Source organism: Arachis hypogaea, chromosome 10 (genome assembly GCF_003086295.3).
Source record: "Arachis hypogaea cultivar Tifrunner chromosome 10, arahy.Tifrunner.gnm2.J5K5, whole genome shotgun sequence".
NCBI classification, from domain to species: Eukaryota; Viridiplantae; Streptophyta; class Magnoliopsida; order Fabales; family Fabaceae; genus Arachis; species Arachis hypogaea.
The window spans coordinates 21,794,462-21,811,815 of NC_092045.1; the positions used below are offsets into that span (position 1 = coordinate 21,794,462).

At 34.5% G+C, this 17,354-nt stretch overlaps 1 protein-coding gene across 1 annotated transcript; it reads left to right on the forward strand.

Moving 5' to 3' along the window:
* Positions 1-11,085: 11,085 nt before the first annotated feature.
* On the forward strand, positions 11,086-15,259 carry LOC112715362 (cation/H(+) antiporter 15-like). Its single transcript, XM_025767122.3, has 5 exons — positions 11,086-11,463; positions 11,794-12,765; positions 13,211-13,631; positions 13,944-14,160; positions 14,551-15,259. The coding sequence occupies exons 1-5, from the start codon at positions 11,233-11,235 to the stop codon at positions 15,191-15,193; spliced, it is 2,484 nt and encodes an 827-aa protein (XP_025622907.1). The 5' UTR covers positions 11,086-11,232; the 3' UTR covers positions 15,194-15,259.
* Positions 15,260-17,354: the final 2,095 nt, after the last annotated feature.

The window sequence follows — 17,354 nt, forward strand, 5'->3', positions numbered from 1 at the left end:
ATTTTAGAGAGAAAAAAACACACACCAAAAATAAAATATTGGTTGATAAAATGCAACCAATTCAAATAGGCTCAAAATCTCACAGGTTTTGTGTGTCCGAACTCTAAACCATGTTCCAAAATAATATTTCTTCAAACAAGTGTAACATTAAATTTTATTCAAATTAGTGAAATGCTCTAAAAGGTTTCTTGAAAAAGAAAATATTACTTTAACCAAGTGGTAAAATATGCACAAAATCAAGAAAATATGCAATCAGATATGCAAATGCAACAATGAACAAACAAATAAAATAAAAATTTTAGTGTTGAGTCAAGAAATAACTAACCCATGGAGATCGGTATCGACCTCCCCACACTTAAAGATTGCACCGTCCTCGGTGCATGCTGAGATGTACAGGTGGACGGGTTGTTCCAACTGATGCCTTTCTTCAAGGATTGTGCAGATGGACTTGTTTGTCTCCCCATGTAAACGTCTTCCGGTTTCCCTCCGGGTGGCCATCTTGAAAAAAAAAAGGGAAGAAAAGTAACCCAGAAATAAAGATAAGAAAATAAATAAAGTATGGGTGGGTTAATGCCAAATGATAAGGGTGTCAATTACATGGTAGTTACAACATGTAAGTGAGAAAACAATAGAAGCCATGGCATACCAGTGGTATAAAAATGTGTAACATAGGGGAGGAGAGTGGGTAATGGAAGTATTAATACAAGCTCATGTCAATGCAAATGGAGTGCAAGTATCATAAAAGATTGGCATTGGCAGATAATTAATATCATCCCACAGTGTAAAACAAGTTACCAAAATAAATTCAAGAAAATATGCAACGGTTGAATAAGAAAAATTTTTTAACACCAATAAAAATTCAGAAAAGGAAAGAAAAATATGCACAATTTTAAAATGCAATGAATGAAATATCCAAATAAATGAAGTAAAATAGGATGAAGGTGAAAAAGAATGAGAAGTGAAAGAAATAAAGTAAGAAAGAAAGAAGAAAGAAGAAAAGATAGAAGAAATTAGGATTGGGGAAGAAAAGATAAGATATTCGACAAATCGGGATATGTTGTGCGGCGCAGGCAACGCGACCGCGTGGGGCACGCGTTCGCGTGGATGCACTTCAAGTATGGTGACGCGATCGCGTGACCCATGTTATGCTTCTGGCGCGAGTGCAGCCTCGCGCCAACACAACTCTCTGTTCAAATTAATTTATTTGCCAAAATTGGGGTGACGCGATTGCGTGGGTCACGTGATCGCGTGGGCGGCCAAGATTGGAGGATGACGCGGACGCGTGGGGCACGCGTTCGCATGGTAAGGCTTGTGCTTCTAGCGCCAGTACAGCCTTACTTCAGCACAACTTTTGGCCATGCACCCCTTTTATGTCGATTACCAGGTCACGCGGCCGCGTGGGTGACGCGGTCGCGTGGGAGGCATGTTTCTCATGGGACGCGGACGCGTCAGCGACATGGTCGCGTGGATCAATTTGTGCCATTAGCGCGCCTCCAGCCACGCTTTCGCGTGACTCTCTGTTCAACCTTATTTTCTTCCAAACGCACATACGACGCGGACGCGTCGGCGACGCTGTTGCATCGCGTGCGAAAAATCCCTTTTTCTTTTTTTTTCTGAAAAATGAAGAATGCAGTGTTAATATGAATGTGATGCAAAACTCCAGGTTCAATATAATAAAATAAAATAAAACTAGAAAACAAATAAAACTAAATAAAAATGAAAAAGGAACAATCATACCATGGTGGGTTATCTCCCACCTAGCACTTTTGGTTAAAGTCCTTAAGTTGGACGTTGGTTGAGCTTCCTGTTATGGCGGCTTGTGTTTAAATTCATCCAGAAATCTCCACCAATGCTTGGAATGCCAATGGCCTCCGGTGTCCCAAACTAGGCATGTGAAGCTTCTGAGCAGCTTCAAACAGACTTTCAGACTCCCGGGGTGATGAATATCAGAATATTTTTCAGGATCCCAAACTCTGGTTCCAAATTCACTTTTGTTGTGATCTATACTTTTCCATCTGGGCGGTTTGGAAATTAGATTCTCACCACGGTGGCCAAACGTTCTCCGTGATCCATTCAATTGAGCATGATACCAATCCTTGCGCTTCGAGTTGAAGCGTGGAATCTTATTGAACCTTGTGCACCGGCTCTGAGTATGAGCCATTTCCCTTTTGCTCTTAAAGCCGCAGAGAGCTCTAAGCTGGCCATCTGTTTCAAGCAAACCATATTCAAGTGGAAAAGTAAAGATAAAAGTTAAGGATTTTACCCACTTGGAGACTGTGTTGGGTGGTAATGGCCTTGGGATGGGTGTTTCTAGTGGCTCTGCAAGCTCTACTCCCTTGTGGTCTTCAGTGAATTCCTCCACCTTTTTGCAAATTTCTTCAACTTCACCCATGTCTTGATCAAAGTCATTGATATCTTCCTCGTCACTTGAGTCATAAATAGGAGGTTGAGAAAAGTCGACCTCTGCATCATTTTCGTATTCACTTGGGGAGGATTCTTCTGTCTCAAGAAATTCACTTGCATATGCAAGTTCATCACTGAGAGAACAGGACTCGTGATCATCATCATCAAGGAAACCTGCGTCCTGGGTTATTCCGTCCAGTTCTTCATAAGATATTTGCATTGGAGGCGGTGCAAAATCCTCCTCAGCGTCAATTGTAACATCCTTGACGGAGTTCTCCACAACAACCGACTCTTCCTCTTCTGCAATGTCAGCTTTCTCTACTTGTTCTAATACGAAGTTATGCTCTATGCTGTTCACTGGAGCTTCCAGCATCTCCTTTGTACTGCGTTCTTCATTAGATTCTCCACATAAAGCCATGGGGGTCTGTTGAGGGGCTGAGCGTCCGAAAGATAATTGTTTTAGCCTTTCCACTATTGCTTGCTCCAGTTGATGAAAGACTGTAGTACATTGTTTTATTGATTCTTCGAGGCTACCCTGTGATTCTGACTTTGATGGATATCGGTAATGTGTATGGGGGAGTGGTGGTTCTTGGGAGTAATTGGATTGGTATTGGGGCGGATAAGGATCGTATGATGGCGAATGGCAAAAAGAAGCTTGTGAGTGTGGTGGTTCGAGGTCATGTTGAGAGGATGGTCTATAGGCACGGGGTGGGGCTTGTTGGTAGTTACAAGGTTGTCCACCATATCCTTCAGCTGGATATGCATTGTAGAATGGTCGTCGTCCATGATATCTTGGAGGGTGTTGTTGCCAAAAGGGTTGATTAGATCCTCTTGACTGCATCCATCCTTGATTGGTCTGACCTTGATGCATATTCCTGCTGTGGTTTCTATTTCCTTCAACAAAGTTAGAACGAAACTCAAAGCGAGAGGGGTGAGAATTCATAGTAGATATCAGAAATAAGGGGGAAAAAGGAGAAACAAGTAAACAAGTAAAAGAAAAATATTTACAATAACCAATAATAAGGCACACGTTTGCAATTTCCCGGCAACGGCGCCATTTTGACGTTGGGATTTTTGCTAGTAAAGAATTTCATAAAAACAGTCGCGTTGTAGATATAGTCTCTAAACCGACAGAAATCCCTTCGTACAAACGTTTTGGTTGTCACAAGTAACAAACCCCTAAATAAATTGATAACCGAAGTATTTAAACCTCGGGTCGTCTTCTCAAGAAATTGCAGGGAGGTATGTTCTTATTATTGGCTATAAAAAAGGTAAAATTGGGGTTTTGGAAGTAAGGGGGCAGTATGTTGCACAAAAAAAATAATAAGAAAAATAAATAAGTAATTATAAAATAAACTCTTGACAAGGTATGGGAATTGGAAGTCCTTTCCTGGTTATCCTTATCGATTGTAATGAGAATTGGATTTTTCTCCCACTTTGTTAACCTCTAACTATGAAGGTAAGTTAAGTGGATGAATTAATTCTAATTCTCAACTAACAATGAGTTTGATAACTCAAGAGTCACCAATTATTTAACCAAGGCCAAAAGGGGAAAAACTAAATCTACTAGAATAACAATATCTTTAGATTGGGAATAATAAAAAAAAGCAAACACAATTCTGAAATACCTCAATTATATTAAATAAAATATTCAAATCATAACATGGAAAAGTTCATAAATTAAATTGGGATAAATAAAAATAAAAAGGAATATTGAACCTGAATCGAGAGTCACTCTTAAAAACCAAGAGAAGTCCTAAATCCTAGTTTCTAAAAATCCTAATTTCTAATCCTAATCCTAATCCTAAGAGAGAGGAGAGAACCTCCTTCTCTGAAAACCACATCTAAAATAATAAAAAGAGAATTATGAATCGCCTCCTAATGAATGGATGCATTCCCCAACTTTATAGCCTCTAATATGTGTTTTCTGGGCCAAAAACTGGGTCAGAAACAGCCCAGAAGTCACTTCCAGCACTTTCTGGTCCATACAGGTCGCGGAAAAGTGACGCGGCCGCATGGCTCACGCGGCAGCGCGGGTTGCGTTCCTGCCAGGTCACGCGTCCGCGTGACTCACGCGTTTGCGTCGTCTGGTGTCGGGGCAGCTATGACAAATTATATATCAAATCGAAGCCCCGAACGTTAGCTTTCCAACGCAACTAGAACCGCATCGTTTGGATCTCTGTAGCTAAAGTTATAGCCGTTTGAGTGGGAAGAGGTCAGGCTGGACAGCTTAGCAATTTCTCCAACTTCTTGTATTCCTTCCACTTTTGCATGCTTCCTTTCCATCCTCCAAGCCATTCCTGCCTTATAATATCTGAAGACACTTAACAAACATATCAAGGCATCTAATGGTAATAAGAGAGGATTAATAATAAGCAAATATAAGTCCAAAGAAACATGTTTTCAATCAAAGCACATAATTAGGAAGGCAAATGTAAAACCATGCAAATAGTATGAATAAGTGGGTAAAGAGTTGATAAAAACCACTCAATTGAGCACAAGATAAACCATAAAATAGTGGTTTATCATTCACCAAAAATCTGTTTTTACCAAAAGTCTCAAAACCTCAATTTTACCAAAATTCCCAATTTAAAACCAAACTAATCACAACCCAAACAAAGCTAAAACATCATAGAAGTCCATACGATTCTGCTCCCAACTCAACCATCCATATTATCCCAATTACATCATTCAACACCATCAAAATCCTTAATCATCAACATCCAAAATCATCATAAACACTCATAATCATCATCAACCAACAACAACATCAACAACCACTTCAAATCCTCATCCATTTCAATAATCATCACTTAAAAATATCAACATTAACCAAATCTATCTAAATTTTTATTCCTCACATTATCCTCATAAAACTCACATCCTCTAACAATAGTCATCAAAATCAACATTCATACTCCTCATCAATTAACCTCTATATTAGCAATCATAATCAACATTCATATTACCACAATCAACATACACACTCATCAACCTCAACCAACATCATCAATATCATCCATCCCTCATCAACAACAAATAAATCACAACATTCTTCATCCACCTCCATACAACTTATCATCAATTTTACATACAATTAAACATACACTCAAATATTCAACCCTATCTTAAGGTCAATTATCCTCCATGCACGAAACCACCAAAAAGCCAAGACAATTCCAAAAAGCACCAAAGCTCAAACTAACAACACACATATCACCAAAATCAAAACCTAGAAACCACAACATACAAAACTAAAAGGGTTTATGAGGAACTTTACCTTGTCAAAAGAGGATTGGGACAATTTCCAACAATTACCCGCTTCTAGAGATCACCTAAACAAGTAAAGTCACAAAATCTACTAAAAAATCATAACCAAAAAATGCAGAGATCTAGGGCTGGAAAATGGAGCTTGAGCTTCAATTTCTTACCATATTTTCTTCAATAGAAATGAATATCTCAACGATAGCTTCGCGTGGCCACAAACGGCTCGTCAATCAGAGTTCCGTAGCTCAAGTTATGGCTTCCGGAAGGTGAGGATGAATAGTGACATTCCCCTCTTCTCCTCTCTTCTCAATTCTGCGCCGCGGCCCTCTCTCTCAAGTTAGGTCATAATGAGCTAAATGCTCATTAATTGGCCTTATATATGTTGGGCCTTGGGCCCAGTTTAGGCTCAATCCAACCCGCTAGCGTTTTTAGTCCGTTTGGCCCACTTTGGGCCAAAACCTTTAAGATTAGTGTCCGGTTTTCAATTCTAAATTATTTTTGTCCTTTCAAATAAATAAATCAATTTTCAAAATCTTATTTTCCAAAATACGCGATACTGGACATACTAGAGCCGGTACTGCCAGCTTAAGCATTAGTACGTGTTTTTATAAAATTTTTTTGAAAAAGATACATTTTCCAACTTAGAAAAATTTATTGAAATCAAATTTCATCTTTATATTTTCAAATTAAAACCTCTAAATTTTGAATCTACTCCGGGCACTTAAAATTATTATTTTATCAAAACGGTTATGCCGGTTCTTACATTTATGCCATATATCAGTTAGATATCCTAATAGCACATAGGCACATATACAGAGAATGCACAGAAGCATAGTCAGTCCATCTCTCAGGCTCTATAGGAATGAACTGCTCTGATACCATAATGTAACACCCTACCACACAGAGCTTTACACCTAGGATGTAAAACAGAGGTAGCGAGGCACTTTGACTCTAAGGATAAAATATATACATATAATAGTAGAAAGAATGTGATAAACTAGGAGCCTTGCAAAATAGTTGAAACAAAAATCACGAAAATAAAAAGTGCAACACTCAGGAAATGTGATTACTTGTGTATTAAAAAAACTAAGGTTTAAAAGCATAAATAAATAGGAGATAGGAATATAGAGACAAGAAAACGATATAACAAGCTCCTAACCCAGCTTGCGAAACTAAGGCTAGCTAGAGAATATTTACATGCATATATACAATACCCCAAAATCCAAAATACAAAGATAAACCCTAATTCTCCATAAATCTCTAAGAGGTACAAAAGTAATATATAGATACATAGGGAGAATCTACACACACACACACACACACACACACACACACACACACACACACACACACATATATATATATATATAACAAAACAGAACAGAAATATAAACCCAAAAGCCCACTTCGCTGCAGAGAGCTCCAGACGCCTTGCGAGGTGCCTCTCGACCTACATCTGAAAAATACAACATTATATGGAATGAGAATCAGAGGTTCTCAACATAGCAAAGGTGCCACGCACATAATATATATAAGGTCCTGAGAATGCCAGAGGGAATCCTAGAACGCCGACACTCAGATTATAAAGTTTAAGAGGATTAAATGGAAGCCATAAAAGGTGGTCTTCTAGGATATCTAAGTCTAACTTAACTTAATCGTAACTCTAAGTCTTTCCTCATTTCCTCCATACCTCCATCTCCGATAGTTCGCATAGACAAACAAACAGACAAGACAAGCACAGGTAAAAAACAAGTAGTTCAAGTAACAATTACAACAATTAGTAGAATATAATCAATTAGGCATTCCCCATTAATGCATAGCAAACAAAGCACACATATACATATGATGAATGTCTAACCTACTGGCCATGAGCTCACGCGTCGGTTACTTTGCCAGAACCCGACACATTTGGTAGCTAACCCAGTCATTTGTCTCTAGGTTGCGCATCTCCAGGAGGATCATAAATAAAGGAGAGTGCCTTTCCACCTTCTCCTGGAGGTTTCACGAAGGAGAGTGCCTTTCCACATTGAAAAAGTGTGCCTTTCCACCTTACAACCAGAGAAGAATGTGGGGGAAACAATACGAAGGATAGTGCCTTTCCACCTTCTCCACATCCACATCACGATAAGAGAGGGAACTTCCATCCTCAATTTTTCATCCGAACACATTTTCAAGTTAATACGTAAGCGGGATCACACCCAAACCTTGCCATCTCGACCATTTCGGCCACATACACATCTCGACCATTCCAGCCACACACAGTCATCCCAAATCTCATCATTTATCATCATCATTTCCTTACATTCATTCTTTATAGCCATAGTTTAGCATGGTCTCATACATACACCTCATATCATTGCAATTTGTATCTAATTCATCATTTAAGATTATTACTTCACTCTCAAGTTATCACCTTTTCCTAGCTTCAGCTCATTACTAGACTTACTATTATAGGTTAAAGCTAAAAGAATGAAAACGGAGGTTTAGAAGTTTGAAATTATGCTTGGAAAGACAAAATACAGTTTTGTTGAAACGTGCAAAAAGGCTTGCTCGCGTACGCGTGGATCCTAGCCCAAGAGGGTTGGTCGCGTTGCGAGCGACTGAACGCGTACTCAAATTCCAGGCCCACACGTACGTGAGGACATGCGTTTTCCAAAAAAATTTTGCCAAGTCTGAAATGCTGTAGAATTCCAAACTTTCGACGCACATAACTTTTTTGTTTTAAAATATTTTTCATCCATTCTTTGAACGGCGTAAACTTCACGGACTTAATTTTCATTTAAAATAGATTTCAAATTCTTCAGAGGTTCGGAAGCCAAGTTATGACTCACCGAAGTTCGGCCAAAAAAAAACCAAATTTACATGATCCAAACCTTCATTTTCATAAACCAACCTCAACTCTTCCTTCCTTTACACATATAACCAATCACAACAATCATACCAATTATAATACCAAAACTTCCATCACCTTACTTTTGTCACTCACACATCAATATATACATAAACTCTTTACCCATAACTTATTACTCTAGTCACAATAATCACCATCAAACCACTACAATTCATATTCATTCACCTTCTCCACTTTACAAGCACCAATAAATCTTTAATTGGCATTCCAAATTCAGCACCAACAATTTAAACCAAAACTCAATATTTATCATCAAACACTAATCAAACACTAATCAATTTACATGTTTGTACATTCATCCCTATCTTATAGTCCACTAGCCTAAATCTTCACAGAACATTATATATTATATACGCGAAACCTAAACCATACCTTGGCCAATTTTCACACATTATCCCAAGCAACCCTCTTAGACGAAAAGGCAAAGATTTAACACCACAATTCAGCTCTAACACCCACCAAGTTTTCAATCAAACTTCCAATAGCTCCAAATCATATATATACACATACACCTAATACATGATTCATATACCTAAATACCGAATTCAATACCCAACATATAAAATTAAGGAATTAGATAGGATTCTTTAAATTCTCACCTTACCAAAGCGTCACACAACAAGAGTGAACATTTTTCTCAAGCTAATCGAGTCCTATAACATCAAGGATAAAAAATCTCAACACATGTAGTCATGATTTTCGAAAATCAAGGGGTAGAGAGACTCGGTGATCGAAAGAGAAGCTTACCAATGAAATTGTTCCGATAGGTTTGTAGAGATCGACGCGCTGGACGCGTGGCCACAAATAGTGCGACGATCGGAGCTTGGAGTGAGAAGTTATGGTGGTTGGAATCAAAGCCTAGGGTTGGAACCCTTCTCTTCTCTCCCCTTGCATAGCTTCAGCATTCTCGGCTGAATGGAGATGAAGAGTGTTGCTTCTCTTAAGTGTATGGGCTGATGGGTTGGATCTTGGGCTCATTTTGGTCTTGGTTCAATCGGTTCGACTCGTTCGACTCAATTTTAGGCTAAATTCTTTAAAATTTGTGTCAAAATTCTCGTTTTAATGAGTTTTATCCTAATTTAATATAAAATTCACATTTTTAATTTTTTTATTAAAATTTAATTTATTGACTATTTATTTACTAATTTAACGGGATTTACAAAAATATCCTTCAATAATCATTATTATAATTATATATTAGTAATAATAATATAAAATATATATTTATTATTAATGTAATATATTTAATTTATTTTTAATATTTTAACTTCTTACAAAAATATTTAATCTAAATTTTTTATATATTTCATGATTAATGATAACATATTAAAGACAAATAAATATATTATAATAATAAATATATTTTATATTATTATTTTTACTACTATAATAATATCAATAATAATTTTAAAAGTAATAAATATTATTTATTTTTGATATTTTTTATTAATCATAAAATATATAAAAAAATTTTGAATTAAATATTTTTATAACAAGATAAAATATTAAAAATAAATCAAATCTATAATAATAATAATAATAAATATATATATATAATACTAAAATAATTGTCACTAATTTATATATAAAAATAATTATTAAAGAGTATTTTTATAACAAGTTAAAATATTAAAAATAATTGAAATCTTTACAATAATAATATGTATATATTTTATATTATTATTTTTTTCTAAATTAATAAAATAATTGACTAATTTATCTATAAAAATGATTATTAAAGAGTATTTTAATTAAGTAGACTAAAATATATGTTATTTAATTCTAGCAAGAAAAAAAAAAAGTGTACATTTGAAAGATAGAGAAAACAATTAGTATTATTTAGACATCTTACAAGAAAGAAAAGGATCATTTTCTAAAAAAAAAAAATTATTAATGGCGTGTGAAGAATTATTTAAACGATAAATACATGAGCATATGGATCCATGTCTTTCTCTAGCTCTCTCTCTCTCTATATATATACACCAGCACTAAACTTGTCCTTTTACCTTGTTAATTTGAAATAATTTTTTCTAAGAATAAAATTTCATTAATTAAATTAGTCTTGGTTTTACAGTTAGCTTCATCTCTATTAATGTAAACAATAGCTTTTGGAAGGAGGTGATCTTCAAAGTGGGAATATTGGTGACTATGAAAGATGAAATAGATTTTAATTAATAGGATTAGTTAATGACTTGTTGTAATTGCGAAAATAAATCAATTCCAACTCATCCTTTGAAAATATTACATATTGCTAAATATCTAAATATATTGTTTTGCACACCCATCACAGAATAAATAATAATATATTACACTCACAACTCATCTTCCGATCAAATTTCAAGTGCCAGACATAAAAGTAACTGTCATATCTACCAAACTTAAAAAACTATGGAAAAATAAGCTATTTTCTGAATTTTCACTTTTAAAGATTTTGTGAGAAAAAAAAGTAAAGAAATTAAAAACGTTTGATTTATTGTCTTTTTCACTTAAGGGGTTATGTAGAATTGTGCACAAAATTGCACATAAATATTTGGGAAATTATCTGGTGCTGATAGAACTTTTATCGAATTTATGGAAGAATAATATTGAAGTAAGGTGGGACTCATCTTTTTATTTTTGAGCCCTACAAGTGAATTTCAGACACCATATTAATGGCAAAAGAAGGAGGAACCATCGTATCTGGTGAACATGGTATTACCACAATCTGTGTGCCTAGGAGGGATAGTTACTTGCATTCTGTAGGCATGTGGGTTGGAGATAATCCATTTGATTTTGTTGTTCCTGTCACGTTGTTCCAAATCATTATCTTCATTATAGCTTCCCGAATATTGTACATTGTTCTCAGGCCTCTAAGCACACCCAAATTCGTCTGCTATGTTCTGGTAACTTTTATCATATTTAAATTTTATTTTGTTTTTCTCAATATTCAACATATATATAAGATTAGCATTTGTTTAAGACGAAAAAAAGAACTTTATGAACACAAGATGTATTCATCCTGTCTATTTGTCTTTATATTATTTATACATACTTCACATATTTGTTTTTATTAGGGAAACCAATTATTAAACTAATTGGTAAGCAATTTTTTTATGATAGTAATGAAACTTGTCATGACATAATAATTAAATTTTGCATAAACACAAAAGATATATTAGCTACATTATAATTGATAGTGCCTACTTTTCTAAGTACTTGCCAAAACATTTCAGGGTGGCATTCTGGTAGGACCATCAATTTTGGGCAACCATTTATTTGAAGTTGTATATCCTCCTATACAATCTCCAATTTTATTCTTGTTGGGAAGGTTAGGTGCTGCATATAGTGTGTTCTTCATCACACTAAAAATGGACATAGTCCCAACTATAAAAGCAGCCAAAAAATATTGGAAATTAGGTTTCATGCCGTTCTTAAGTTCTTTTCTTGTTATGTACACCCTAGCACACTATACCAACTTGGAATATAGAGGTAAATTAAAGCAACCAAGCATCCCTTGTTGGACTAGTTTTCCCGTTGTCTCAGATTTCTTGATGGAACTCAACCTTATAACTATGGAAATAGGTCAGATCGCTCTGTCTACGGCTATCGTGTCCGAAATGTGTCAGTGGATTGTGTTGATAACCTACGTGTTAGCAACAAACACACTAAACTTCTCATTTGCAAACCTAAGTTTCCTTGTGGCCTTCTTGATGTTCTTGTGCTTTGTTGTAAGACCAATAATGAAGGTGATAATTAAAAGAACACCAAAGGGGGAACCGGTAAAACAAGGTTATGTTACTATGGTCCTTCTAGGTGTTATTGGCATGGCAACAATTAGTGATATCATTGGAATAACGTTCATAATGGGACCCACACTTTATGGTTTGTTTATCCCTAATGGTCCCCCTTTGGCAACAACAATAGTGGAGAGGTCTGAAGTTGTTATATCGGAACTTATTATGCCTTTTTTCTATTTGACGTTAGGCACAACCACAAAAATAAGTAGCATTACTGATGAATATTGGTACCAAAATTTGATGGTTGAGTTTGTTGTTTTGTGTGGGGTCATGACAAAAGTGCTTGTAACTATGGTCCTTGGCATGGCGCATAATTTAAGATTAAAACATGGGTTTATTCTTGGCCTTATGATGAGCATTGAAGGCATACTTGACCTAATCTTATTTCATGGAATGATGAGAGCACAGGTATGTACTATCTTATTAATCTTATTTTACAATTTATAACTTAAAAGTTAAATGTGACTTTTGATTATGTAATTTTTTGAATGATACTAACATTATAAATGTCAAAAAAAAAATATTAAAAATAACTTAAATGAAAGACATTTTAAATTCAAATAGTCATGTTCATGCACACTAGCTAAAATTTATTATATATAAAAATAATATTTGCATATAATAGGACATTTATTAACAATTCATGGGTTAGTTGTAAATATATATATATATATATATATATATATATATATATATATATTTGCTGATGTAAAAATACAGAATTGAATGTCAATGTATCAAAATTAGATTGATCATTAATGTTTACAAAGCATATTTGTATAATTACTACACTAAATTTTTATTATAATTTTAAATAAACCCATTTAACTAGGAATATCTCTTTTTTTTTTAGATTTTTGAAGATTACATATTTGTTATACTCGAGCTTCATGCTTTGTTGATAACCGCTATTTCTGCACCATTGATAAAGTTCTTATACAAACATCATCCTCGTTTGTCAAAAGAACCAAGTGCACATGATGCAAGAGTGAGAACAATCCAAAGAACTTCTTTAACATCAGAATTTAGCATCATTTCTTGCGTACACAAAGACACAGATGTTCCTAGCATGATTGCGCTTCTAGAATCCTTTAACACCTACCAAGAGAGTCCTCTGTGTGTCCACGTCATACACCTTGTTGAGCTCTTGGGAAAAAGTACACCCATTCTTCTTCCTTTGAAAAAGAAAAACAAGAAGGTCAAATCATCCGCCATTTATCTTGAAACCAACCAGATCATGCGAGCATTTGAGAATTACTCGCAAAACTCTGCAGGTACAATGATAACTAGAATTTCAATTTAATTCTTAAAATCTTTTGATCTTGTCATTTTAAATGGGTCAATCAATTTTACAAATAAAAAATGTTAGAGGAACAATATAATTTTTTTTTTCTGTAATTAACCATCAATACTTAAAAATATAAATTAAAAGTATATTGTTAGATTGTTATACTAAAGAAATTGGTATGATGGCTATACTAAAAGTGTTGGTCAAAATAAATAAATTTTACCGATCTTGTAACTTTTCTCTAAAATTTATACTAACTTTGACAATTTTACTATTTAAAATTTTTTTAACTTGACAGGTGCGGTAACCGTGCTTTCCTATGTCAACATTGCGCCTTACAAGATCATGCATGAGTCTGTTTGTAATCTTGCTGACCACAACCGGATATCTTTGATTCTCATCCCTTTCTATGAATACAACCAAAGCATTAATAGCCATGACGGAACCTTTATTCGCGACCTTAACACCTCCTTTCAACTAAATGCAAGATGCACAATAGGCATCCTAGTGGACAGGTATATTTCCATACATGGGATGATAAAATATATGACCAGTTCTTTTTAATCCTTTTATAATAGTATGAAACATTGTGTGCCTCTTAATTACATCCAAAAATTTTAAAGGGTTAACCATGACTAAATATTAAAAATTGTTCACTAAAAAATTTGAAATTCAACATTTTAGTTCCTAATAATTTTTTTTATAAGTTCTCTAGCATTATTTTCTTCTAACATATTAGTCCCTTTATAATTTTAAAGAAAGACTAATTTATTTTATATAATGATATTTTTGTATGTCTTGACACTATCTAGTGTCTGTGTATATATAATTCCTTGGAACTATTAATAACTTTTTTTTTTTATCTTTCACTGTAAACAACTAATTTGTGGTATCATATATATCAGATATTCAACATTGGCTTTGAATGCATCGTTATCATGTTTTCATGTGGCTATCTTCTTCCTTGGTGGGCAAGACGATAGAGAAGCACTAGCATTAGGTATTAGAATGTTGGACCGTATAACCATAAAGGTCACACTAGTACAATTCATTGTACAAGAGCAACACAACTTTGATAGCAGCAACCCATCATCATCATCATCATTAGGGTTAGATAATAATAATAATAATAATAATAATAATAATAATAATAATATTAATAAACCAGTAGAAGAAGAACAAGCAGAAGCAGATAAGATATTGGACGAATGCTTGGTAGATGAATTCAAGGGGAAGAAGGTTGTCCACAACAATGCTAATTTTCATGAAATTTTGGTAGAAGATTCCATAGGTGTTTTAGAAGCGATTCGGGGCATGGAGATGGAGATATATGACCTTGTCATTGTCGGAAAGAGGCATCAATCTATGAGTATTACGGATGAAGAAATGATGGATTTTATGGACAACGCGGATCAATTAGGAGTTATTGGCGACATGTTAGCGTCCACAGAGTTTTATGGTGGGAAAATTTCACTCTTGGTGATGCAATGTGGAGGGAGGAAGGTTTTGGAAAAGAAAACCTCTACTAATCGAGGTTTAAAACTTTAAGATTTTAGAAGGTCTTTTTTGTTTTAACCAATAATTTAATCAATCATATTTCATGTACATTAGAAATCTGTTATCAGTATAGAAATATGAAGTGGCTTCACATTCATAATTGCACGAACACGACTATGCCGCACGCATCGTCTCTTCTATGTCACCGTACACTGCTCACATCTTTTACTAACTAGAGCAGAAGCACTGTTCCTCCTTTCGTCGTGACCAAAATCATGGCCGACGCCGCACCTCTCTCTTCGTTTATCTTCCTTCTCTTTCTCTACGTTATCGCACTACACACCTCTTTCTCAACCATTGTATGGAAACTTATTTAAGTCGGAAATTATTGACATTTTCTATCCACCAGTTTTTATGGGCATATTAAAATAGAATTATGCTAAGTGTATACTAAAATCAGCCACCAAAATTAGCCACCAGTATAAAATACATGTTGGACTACAAATACACATTGAAAATAAATTAAACCACATATGTATTTATATATATAAATACATTAGTGACTGATTTTAGTGGCTAATTTTAGTATACAAATAGCATTTTCTATTAAAATATTATTAGAGACGTTAGTAGTTAGAAGTTAAGTTAATAATTACTAGTAATTAGTAAATGAATATTTACGAGGTGAGTTAGTAATATTCTTATAAATAGGATAACTCTTGTATCATGTAACAACAATTTTGATATAACAACTTCACATATAAGATTATCTTCTTATTCTATTCTTCTCCTAGAAAATTAACAAATAAATTAAAAATTAGGTTTGATTAATTGTGGGATTTGGATTTGATTTAGAGTTGGAAAGTACTTTGTTATTAGCTAATGGGTACTCGCATTCTGCATTGCTTTTCTTAATTTGTTTTTAAGAATCAAATTTTTTTTATTAAGATGATTTCTTTGCTGGTCAATTATATGATTTAATTGCTACTCATTATTGTACTCTATATATCAAGCAAGATGGTGACAGCATTAATTGTCATTGGTTAGTGGTTAGTGGTTACTTATTTTCTATACCATGAACAAAAATTTAAAATTAACATATTTGTGTGTGTTTGGCGTTCACGATGTTGATTGCACTTTCTTAGGTGGTGTGAGCATTTCTTGATTTATATTATTAAGCATACCATGTAGAAATCTATGCCAAGCCTCACGACTATTTTATATATAAAACACTAGAACTGATAGTACAACTAATACTTATATACTTAGCTCTACTCTCTACAGTCGTCCAAACTCAGCCAACCTGAGTTTGTCAAAATATTTGGGGGAATACTGAGAGAGGCTAGAAATATGAGTACCAGCGACAAGCCCCTTGGTGACTTGATCACGAACAAAATAAAAGTCTAGTTCAAAGTGTATGGTTCGATTGTGTAAAATAGGATTATAAGCAAGGAGCACAGCGGACATATTGTTACAAAAAACTGTAGGTGACATAGTACAAGGTTATTGTATCTCAATGAGTAAATGCTGAATCCAAATGAGCTCAGTAAATACCGTTGCAAGCGCACGAAATTCTAGTTTGGTAGAGCTTCTATTCATTGTTGATTGCTTGCTACATTTCCAAGAGACAAGATTTACGCCAAGAAAAACACAGAAGACAGAAGTAGACTTGTGATAAATCAGAAGCCCAATCTGAATCTGCAAAAGCTGTAAGGCGCAAGTCAGTGGATTTCTAGAAGTGTAAAGCAAATATCAAACGTACCTGCAAGGTAGTGGAGATTCTCTTCAAGGCTATCCAATGTTCTTGCTTGTGAGAGGCCATAAATTGGCTAATTTTATTGACCCAATATGCAATATCAGGTTTTATGATTATGATGTATTGTAAACCTCCCAACAAAGAACGAAATAATGTAGGATCATCACATCACTTGCCATCTGTTGCTGTTAAACGATTAGAGCTCATCATAAGTGTAACACCCTAATTAGTCTAAGTCTTACCTCGCGTCGTAAAGCAAAAGTTAATCAGAGATTACGACAGTTCTAAACTCATACATAATATATATAGAAAGAATAGTATAATTTAGAAGCCCGATGAAGGATATAGTTCAAAAACAGGATTTTAAAAGCGTAAAACATACTAACGAAGCTACTAGCTTAAGGCACAAGAAACAGATAAGATATAACAAAAGATAAGTATATAATATCATAGGAA